The 10,748-nt window shown below is 44.7% G+C and overlaps 1 protein-coding gene across 1 annotated transcript in view; it reads left to right on the top strand. All coding sequences in view use genetic code 11, as the record gives it.

Annotated features, from left to right (window-relative positions):
• Positions 1-53: 53 nt before the first annotated feature.
• EGR_09316 (hypothetical protein) overlaps positions 54-10,748 on the top strand; it is a gene marked incomplete at both ends in the record, with an annotated part of 11,632 nt that continues 937 nt past the window's right edge. Inside the window, one exon of the mRNA XM_024498565.1 lies at positions 54-83. Coding sequence (XP_024347038.1) covers positions 54-83 — 30 coding nt within the window. The remainder of the gene's footprint in view (positions 84-10,748) is intronic.

Below are 10,748 nucleotides of genomic sequence, written 5' to 3'. Positions count from 1 at the left end.
CCCCATAACCTACAATAACGCCACGTCTTACCGAGCACACATGTTTCGTGAGCATGGATGTAAGCGTCGTGCATTGCTACGAGGTCTGTGTATATGCCTTAAGTTGTTATCAAATTTGATTGTTTTGTATGCCAACAATCAGTCACATTGGACAAGCGTGTTTGTTTATAAATCATGTCATCATGTTACTTTTGCACCCATCGACAAGATTTCAGCACTTGAATCATTCGTAACACGTTTTAGTAAGCTTGCCCCCATTTTGTCCGACGTGTTTTACGATGCGAGATACCGTTGGATTGGTCTTGCTACATCAAAAGCGTAAGACAGTACGAGAAATGTTTCTAGCTCTCTTGCTTTGTATTCGCAATTGTGTTGAGGACAAAAAGGCGACATTTTGACTGCAAAAGTAGTGTCTGAAGACACCAAGTGCTCCATGTGCCACCACCGATTTGAAAGCTTTCTGTCACTCCTTTACCACCTTGTTGCAGAACACATCAGTGAGTCGTCGGATGCTCTGCCATAATGTTGGTGTGGATACGAGGTTCTCTTCAACTAATCCTTCATTGCGGTGTGCTGTAGCTCAACTTACAGAGCGTGGTGAAACACGTCGTTACTGTGGGGAGTGTTGTGCGTTCTACGAGACGTGGGAGTTGCTGAGAGAGCACTTCCTCTCGTGCCATCCCTCTGCGTATCCCCTCATTTGCGGGCCTTACTTCATGATGACTGCTTTTATTGACACTTCATGTCCCTTGCTTTACAGAAATTCACACAGAACTGTTTGGGCTGATGTGACAGAGACACCTCACCTTCATGAGCTTCGTAGGTTCGTGACTAGTTTGTTTTTACCCACGGACTTCACTTTACATGTTAATTGTGTTTCAAAACTTAAGCAGGATGATCTGTGTTTGTCCATGCTTTAGCTTCGAACAACGAGCTGCCTTCGTTTACCTTCTGGCTATCCTTCTTCTTGCATACGCCTAGCAAGTCGAGATTTGTACAAATTGAACATTTGCTATCGCATATTGTTCATGATACTTTACCCTTTGATAGGTGTGTAGACAACCGCTTATTATTTAAATGCTCTGTCTAGTTATTAAGGGGGAGTCTCAGAGTATACACATGAGGATACCTAGTTACTCCAGGTTTGTGCATTTTCTACTGACTTCAAGTAATGTGTATTTAACTTCTCTGAGTTTGTGATGTGTGGCAGTTTCATCACTTATCTCTTCATCCTCGGCCTTCAGATTATGCAACTGATTAGACAAGATCATAAGTATTGTAAGCGGGCAATCCGCGTCAGGGCTGCGTGCACTTAAACTCTAGCCCACTTCAGCAAATTTCCACAACTCCTCCTCTTCTTGGTTGGTCTTTCTCTGAATGCTTCTCATCTTGAAGGCACCTTCTAACAGACATGAATGGCAGAGTCTTCTCGTCATTTCGATCATCGTCACAGGTGACCCCTTAAGGCTGGTCTCTTCGTGTGCTATCAGATGTGCTTTTCTATCTTCCACTCCTGCGTAAACATTGTCTTCCTCTCCAACCAGTGATGACCACTATCTGGATGCGTCTTGTTTTGGTGGACGGTGATTGGCTGAGTACGGAGGAGGTAGTTTGTAGGCGAGAGGAATTTTACCACTTTAACTGCATCCTCGCTCCACGGATGATGGAACTCGCAGAATGTTTCAGGTGAAGCTATCGAACTGCATAGTTGTACTAAATGACCTGTGGGCATAGGATTCGTATCAGAGCCTAATTGTGGTTGGTACTCTGCGTGTTTCTCTGGTGATGTTTTGTAGTTTTACTTGAGAATATTGTACGTACTGCAACATTATCTGTCTGCGGAGCAGAGTGACCACATTACTATGCGTATTCCCTTTTCTGTATTGAAGTGTTAAATCATATGACTGCAGTTCTTCGTACCTGTGTGCAAATAAATGGTCATTCCCCTTCATTATTTTAACGGTGAGTGCCTGATGGTCCACCCTTACTATCGGATAGTGTCTGAGTAGTTTAACCATTGAGTAGATAGCTAACAGCTAGCGTTGTGATGCACCTTTCTGCCGCATTTTTGCCGATTCTGGTGCTCGCGTAGGTGATGACTCGTTTCCCTCCTTCTTTCTACCTTCATGATAGTTCGGCATTGGTGGTCGCATCACTGGTTTTGTTGTTCAGTCCGAAATGTGGACTGCTGGGTGCGAAGTTGGGCAGTGCTAGAGTCAGTGTAAGGTGGATCATTTGTTTCAGTCCTTTGAACTCTTCATCGTGCGATTTCTCCCACTTAAAATTCCTCATCGCCTGCTGTTAGACTACCTAGTGCAGCGGGACGGTTGCCTCTGACAAATCGCCTGTAGTAATTCGCCAAATTTAGGGAAACAACAGAGCTCCGTCAAATTGGTTAATGTTGGTCTTGTCCTCACTTGTGTACGGACTTAAGTGACTGCCATGCTGTCTGACGAGAGTGTATGTGCCCAGAAGTTAACGGAGTGATGCATAAAGTGGCAATCCTTTCTTCTCATGGACAATTTTGCGTGTATAGACGGTTTAACACAATTTCCTGCTTGGCGTAGTGCTCTCAAGTTTCGCCACCATAAACGAGTATATTAGTGAGGTAGATTAGGCAATGTTTAGGGAATAAGTCATTTAATGATATTCGTTTCAGGGGTTGGAAGATGGCCTCAGCGTTAGAGAGTCCCAAATGCATTCGCAGGAATTCATAAAGCTCGTTTAGCAATATAAAAGTCCATTTCTCTCTGCCCTTAAGATTTCTACAATTAACTTTTACAGTAAAACCAGTGTGACCAATGTAGGGAGTCCAGTGAATCTACTATGTGGGGTAATGGAAGGAGTCCTCCTTTGTTACGGCGTCCAGCTTCCTATAGTCGATGTACAATCGCAGGCTACCGTCGTTTTGCTTTTCCAGATCGACCGGAGAGGTCCACAGTAACTTTGATGGTTTTATAAACTCGACTTGAATCATCTCTTTATCCGGACAGTTTACTTCTTTTATCAGAGGATGGGAAATACGCCTGGGTGGATGTCAAAAAGAATCAAGCCTCGCAGCTGTCTATCGTATGCTTGACGGTGTGTGGTCGTCCCAGTTTAGTGCCTTGCCATGAGAGTTTGTTGGCATACTTCAACAGCAACTCGTGAAGTTCTTTCCTCGTGTCATCAGTAATGTGGATACGATGAGCATAAAGGTCATTCAAGTCGTTCCTTGGGATGTCTGTGGCTTTAAAAGAGCGGTGTAGATGTGGTCGGCGTCTACTCTCTGCAGCAAAATATCCGCCATGGCGTTGTGCCTTGCTGAGTGGAGAAGGTGTCTTCCACAAACAATAGGACAGGGTTGTCGCAGCGTACAAAATCAGCACCACGCATCACCTCTCGAGCCAGTTATAGACATAACAAATTTCACTGTCCAGATGTCTTTGCCTATGCAGACTTCTGACGACGTTGCCCCTTTTACAAGCATCCAATTTTCTTCTGTTAAAACTAATTTTTTTTGAGAAGGTTTACTATTAATTTAGCTGCACCCGAGTGGAGAAGGAAAGGGGATGGGCGTCATTGTATTTCACCTGGGACTAGAATTACTGAATGAAAGCCCATGAGAAATAGATAGGATAAGGAGAAGGAAGGTTGACTTGGTCTTGGTGCATGTCGCAAAGGAGCACGATAGGAGGGTGCTGGCTTTGACCATCTGTTGAGCTTCTGATGCAGCGCAACTGCATGAGGTTGCTGGCGCCTTTGGGTTGCGAACTTGACCCGTCGGCTGAGCCAGTTGGTCTTTATGCTGGAAAGTTTCTCAAGCATAACGGGAGATCGGACTCTGTTTCTGAACCGAACGTTTATCCAATTAGCGACCTTGTTTGAAGGTGGGCTCCGAAAGGCACGTTTGGCTAGATGTTGAGGATTTCTAGAGTGCCCCTCGTCATTCCCCTCGACATTTTGGTAGTATGGGAAGAAGTCTTTGACTTAGGTCGGCTCTTTCTGATCAATGACAAGTTGAGTTAAGGCATGGCAACATTGATTGATGTCAATGTCGTGGGTGAAGCCGGTGTCGATTGCACCGAAAGCAGGTCTTGAGGGAGGACACGGAGGATTTAATGGTGAACTTTGGCACTGAGGAGAGAGATGGAGGTTTAATTTTGCCGTTTTCAGCTGCTCTTTAAAGTTAATGTCCTCTTTGAAAGGGAGGAGGTCCTTCGGTATCAATCTGCTCCTCCCTGACCTTCATGCCTATTAAACGAAAGGGCTACTTTGATTGGAACCTGATCATGGGTTAGAGTAAATGAGGATGGGTAGAGGTGTAGGGGTATTGGATGACCGAGCTCTTCTCTGTTTCGGGGATCGTGACCACTCCCCTATCACGATGTTCGAGTTGACTGCCCACTTCCTCCCTAGAGGTTACGTTTAAACATCATTAGTATTACACACGTCATAGCCAAATCATTCACTCTTCTCATTTCCATGCAGCCTGTGCGGCAACAATCGGTTTGCCTTAAAAATGAAATTGACACTTGCTTGCATATTGTGTTTGAGGTGAGACCGAGCAGCACCTTCTATGACACTGCTACTTTTGTTTTGTCAAGCTCGATGAAAGCATCTGTGGCTTTGTAAGTGACTCGCATTCTGTGCAGCGTACGAAGCTACATTTGAGGCAGCTCTAGAGAAGAGAGTCTCTGAATGATGTTGCGAAATCATATTTTAACGTCTGGCTGTTTTGTGTCAAGTCAAGTGCCATTTGGAAGCATTGGGTGGTTGTAGGGAAAATGAGGGTAAACGAGGTCTGCTCCTATTCTCAACCTGCATTGAAATCCCCAGCTTAATGTTTTCTTGCTGTAAGCAGAGTACGAGCATCAATTTAAGTGTGCGAAACTAAAACTGGTGTCTAGTTTGCTTAAAGTGGTGTGGTTACGCACATCCAAGGCAGGGACATACATTTAAAGAATAATTCCCTTCAATCGCTACTGCCTGAGGGTAGATTTTCGGAAAAACAGAACTATTAATGGCTCTCCAATTCCAGACTCATTCAGTTAGAACTGTCATAGGGGTTCACAAAGTGGACATGGCGCCCCATTTGCACCGTCCTCTTAGGATGCTTTAATTCGGATTTGTTCATTGCCACTTTTGATTTAAGCAGACAAATGGCAGTGAAGAGCGGTCTATTTTAATCGTTATCTGTTTAATCTCTGTTAAGACATGCACGCCTAACAGTCTGCATTGGTAGGGTCTTTGTCTTGAGGGTGTGCACACCTGCTCATGACTATGGACTGACAGGGTCGCCCTGGCATGTTTTTCCTATTGTGCGCACTCCCCATAACCTACAATAACGCCACGTCTTACCGAGCACACATGTTTCGTGAGCATGGATGTAAGCGTCGTGCATTGCTACGAGGTCTGTGTATATGCCTTAAGTTGTTATCAAATTTGATTGTTTTGTATGCCAACAATCAGTCACATTGGACAAGCGTGTTTGTTTATAAATCATGTCATCATGTTACTTTTGCACCCATCGACAAGATTTCAGCACTTGAATCATTCGTAACACGTTTTAGTAAGCTTGCCCCCATTTTGTCCGACGTGTTTTACGATGCGAGATACCGTTGGATTGGTCTTGCTACATCAAAAGCGTAAGACAGTACGAGAAATGTTTCTAGCTCTCTTGCTTTGTATTCGCAATTGTGTTGAGGACAAAAAGGCGACATTTTGACTGCAAAAGTAGTGTCTGAAGACACCAAGTGCTCCATGTGCCACCACCGATTTGAAAGCTTTCTGTCACTCCTTTACCACCTTGTTGCAGAACACATCAGTGAGTCGTCGGATGCTCTGCCATAATGTTGGTGTGGATACGAGGTTCTCTTCAACTAATCCTTCATTGCGGTGTGCTGTAGCTCAACTTACAGAGCGTGGTGAAACACGTCGTTACTGTGGGGAGTGTTGTGCGTTCTACGAGACGTGGGAGTTGCTGAGAGAGCACTTCCTCTCGTGCCATCCCTCTGCGTATCCCCTCATTTGCGGGCCTTACTTCATGATGACTGCTTTTATTGACACTTCATGTCCCTTGCTTTACAGAAATTCACACAGAACTGTTTGGGCTGATGTGACAGAGACACCTCACCTTCATGAGCTTCGTAGGTTCGTGACTAGTTTGTTTTTACCCACGGACTTCACTTTACATGTTAATTGTGTTTCAAAACTTAAGCAGGATGATCTGTGTTTGTCCATGCTTTAGCTTCGAACAACGAGCTGCCTTCGTTTACCTTCTGGCTATCCTTCTTCTTGCATACGCCTAGCAAGTCGAGATTTGTACAAATTGAACATTTGCTATCGCATATTGTTCATGATACTTTACCCTTTGATAGGTGTGTAGACAACCGCTTATTATTTAAATGCTCTGTCTAGTTATTAAGGGGGAGTCTCAGAGTATACACATGAGGATACCTAGTTACTCCAGGTTTGTGCATTTTCTACTGACTTCAAGTAATGTGTATTTAACTTCTCTGAGTTTGTGATGTGTGGCAGTTTCATCACTTATCTCTTCATCCTCGGCCTTCAGATTATGCAACTGATTAGACAAGATCATAAGTATTGTAAGCGGGCAATCCGCGTCAGGGCTGCGTGCACTTAAACTCTAGCCCACTTCAGCAAATTTCCACAACTCCTCCTCTTCTTGGTTGGTCTTTCTCTGAATGCTTCTCATCTTGAAGGCACCTTCTAACAGACATGAATGGCAGAGTCTTCTCGTCATTTCGATCATCGTCACAGGTGACCCCTTAAGGCTGGTCTCTTCGTGTGCTATCAGATGTGCTTTTCTATCTTCCACTCCTGCGTAAACATTGTCTTCCTCTCCAACCAGTGATGACCACTATCTGGATGCGTCTTGTTTTGGTGGACGGTGATTGGCTGAGTACGGAGGAGGTAGTTTGTAGGCGAGAGGAATTTTACCACTTTAACTGCATCCTCGCTCCACGGATGATGGAACTCGCAGAATGTTTCAGGTGAAGCTATCGAACTGCATAGTTGTACTAAATGACCTGTGGGCATAGGATTCGTATCAGAGCCTAATTGTGGTTGGTACTCTGCGTGTTTCTCTGGTGATGTTTTGTAGTTTTACTTGAGAATATTGTACGTACTGCAACATTATCTGTCTGCGGAGCAGAGTGACCACATTACTATGCGTATTCCCTTTTCTGTATTGAAGTGTTAAATCATATGACTGCAGTTCTTCGTACCTGTGTGCAAATAAATGGTCATTCCCCTTCATTATTTTAACGGTGAGTGCCTGATGGTCCACCCTTACTATCGGATAGTGTCTGAGTAGTTTAACCATTGAGTAGATAGCTAACAGCTAGCGTTGTGATGCACCTTTCTGCCGCATTTTTGCCGATTCTGGTGCTCGCGTAGGTGATGACTCGTTTCCCTCCTTCTTTCTACCTTCATGATAGTTCGGCATTGGTGGTCGCATCACTGGTTTTGTTGTTCAGTCCGAAATGTGGACTGCTGGGTGCGAAGTTGGGCAGTGCTAGAGTCAGTGTAAGGTGGATCATTTGTTTCAGTCCTTTGAACTCTTCATCGTGCGATTTCTCCCACTTAAAATTCCTCATCGCCTGCTGTTAGACTACCTAGTGCAGCGGGACGGTTGCCTCTGACAAATCGCCTGTAGTAATTCGCCAAATTTAGGGAAACAACAGAGCTCCGTCAAATTGGTTAATGTTGGTCTTGTCCTCACTTGTGTACGGACTTAAGTGACTGCCATGCTGTCTGACGAGAGTGTATGTGCCCAGAAGTTAACGGAGTGATGCATAAAGTGGCAATCCTTTCTTCTCATGGACAATTTTGCGTGTATAGACGGTTTAACACAATTTCCTGCTTGGCGTAGTGCTCTCAAGTTTCGCCACCATAAACGAGTATATTAGTGAGGTAGATTAGGCAATGTTTAGGGAATAAGTCATTTAATGATATTCGTTTCAGGGGTTGGAAGATGGCCTCAGCGTTAGAGAGTCCCAAATGCATTCGCAGGAATTCATAAAGCTCGTTTAGCAATATAAAAGTCCATTTCTCTCTGCCCTTAAGATTTCTACAATTAACTTTTACAGTAAAACCAGTGTGACCAATGTAGGGAGTCCAGTGAATCTACTATGTGGGGTAATGGAAGGAGTCCTCCTTTGTTACGGCGTCCAGCTTCCTATAGTCGATGTACAATCGCAGGCTACCGTCGTTTTGCTTTTCCAGATCGACCGGAGAGGTCCACAGTAACTTTGATGGTTTTATAAACTCGACTTGAATCATCTCTTTATCCGGACAGTTTACTTCTTTTATCAGAGGATGGGAAATACGCCTGGGTGGATGTCAAAAAGAATCAAGCCTCGCAGCTGTCTATCGTATGCTTGACGGTGTGTGGTCGTCCCAGTTTAGTGCCTTGCCATGAGAGTTTGTTGGCATACTTCAACAGCAACTCGTGAAGTTCTTTCCTCGTGTCATCAGTAATGTGGATACGATGAGCATAAAGGTCATTCAAGTCGTTCCTTGGGATGTCTGTGGCTTTAAAAGAGCGGTGTAGATGTGGTCGGCGTCTACTCTCTGCAGCAAAATATCCGCCATGGCGTTGTGCCTTGCTGAGTGGAGAAGGTGTCTTCCACAAACAATAGGACAGGGTTGTCGCAGCGTACAAAATCAGCACCACGCATCACCTCTCGAGCCAGTTATAGACATAACAAATTTCACTGTCCAGATGTCTTTGCCTATGCAGACTTCTGACGACGTTGCCCCTTTTACAAGCATCCAATTTTCTTCTGTTAAAACTAATTTTTTTTGAGAAGGTTTACTATTAATTTAGCTGCACCCGAGTGGAGAAGGAAAGGGGATGGGCGTCATTGTATTTCACCTGGGACTAGAATTACTGAATGAAAGCCCATGAGAAATAGATAGGATAAGGAGAAGGAAGGTTGACTTGGTCTTGGTGCATGTCGCAAAGGAGCACGATAGGAGGGTGCTGGCTTTGACCATCTGTTGAGCTTCTGATGCAGCGCAACTGCATGAGGTTGCTGGCGCCTTTGGGTTGCGAACTTGACCCGTCGGCTGAGCCAGTTGGTCTTTATGCTGGAAAGTTTCTCAAGCATAACGGGAGATCGGACTCTGTTTCTGAACCGAACGTTTATCCAATTAGCGACCTTGTTTGAAGGTGGGCTCCGAAAGGCACGTTTGGCTAGATGTTGAGGATTTCTAGAGTGCCCCTCGTCATTCCCCTCGACATTTTGGTAGTATGGGAAGAAGTCTTTGACTTAGGTCGGCTCTTTCTGATCAATGACAAGTTGAGTTAAGGCATGGCAACATTGATTGATGTCAATGTCGTGGGTGAAGCCGGTGTCGATTGCACCGAAAGCAGGTCTTGAGGGAGGACACGGAGGATTTAATGGTGAACTTTGGCACTGAGGAGAGAGATGGAGGTTTAATTTTGCCGTTTTCAGCTGCTCTTTAAAGTTAATGTCCTCTTTGAAAGGGAGGAGGTCCTTCGGTATCAATCTGCTCCTCCCTGACCTTCATGCCTATTAAACGAAAGGGCTACTTTGATTGGAACCTGATCATGGGTTAGAGTAAATGAGGATGGGTAGAGGTGTAGGGGTATTGGATGACCGAGCTCTTCTCTGTTTCGGGGATCGTGACCACTCCCCTATCACGATGTTCGAGTTGACTGCCCACTTCCTCCCTAGAGGTTACGTTTAAACATCATTAGTATTACACACGTCATAGCCAAATCATTCACTCTTCTCATTTCCATGCAGCCTGTGCGGCAACAATCGGTTTGCCTTAAAAATGAAATTGACACTTGCTTGCATATTGTGTTTGAGGTGAGACCGAGCAGCACCTTCTATGACACTGCTACTTTTGTTTTGTCAAGCTCGATGAAAGCATCTGTGGCTTTGTAAGTGACTCGCATTCTGTGCAGCGTACGAAGCTACATTTGAGGCAGCTCTAGAGAAGAGAGTCTCTGAATGATGTTGCGAAATCATATTTTAACGTCTGGCTGTTTTGTGTCAAGTCAAGTGCCATTTGGAAGCATTGGGTGGTTGTAGGGAAAATGAGGGTAAACGAGGTCTGCTCCTATTCTCAACCTGCATTGAAATCCCCAGCTTAATGTTTTCTTGCTGTAAGCAGAGTACGAGCATCAATTTAAGTGTGCGAAACTAAAACTGGTGTCTAGTTTGCTTAAAGTGGTGTGGTTACGCACATCCAAGGCAGGGACATACATTTAAAGAATAATTCCCTTCAATCGCTACTGCCTGAGGGTAGATTTTCGGAAAAACAGAACTATTAATGGCTCTCCAATTCCAGACTCATTCAGTTAGAACTGTCATAGGGGTTCACAAAGTGGACATGGCGCCCCATTTGCACCGTCCTCTTAGGATGCTTTAATTCGGATTTGTTCATTGCCACTTTTGATTTAAGCAGACAAATGGCAGTGAAGAGCGGTCTATTTTAATCGTTATCTGTTTAATCTCTGTTAAGACATGCACGCCTAACAGTCTGCATTGGTAGGGTCTTTGTCTTGAGGGTGTGCACACCTGCTCATGACTATGGACTGACAGGGTCGCCCTGGCATGTTTTTCCTATTGTGCGCACTTCACCACATTCCGTCGTAGGCTGCTAACACCGAGATCTAACATATTGTTCATTGGTGATATCACGAAAATGGGACCACTTTGCTTGCAAAGCCACACAAACACCTGATGCATCTCGTACGTGGTTTTTCG

This window comes from Echinococcus granulosus (assembly GCF_000524195.1).
Source record: "Echinococcus granulosus chromosome Unknown EG_S00142, whole genome shotgun sequence".
Lineage (NCBI taxonomy): Eukaryota > Metazoa > Platyhelminthes > Cestoda > Cyclophyllidea > Taeniidae > Echinococcus > Echinococcus granulosus.
This window is presented reverse-complemented; position numbering and strand designations above follow the sequence as displayed.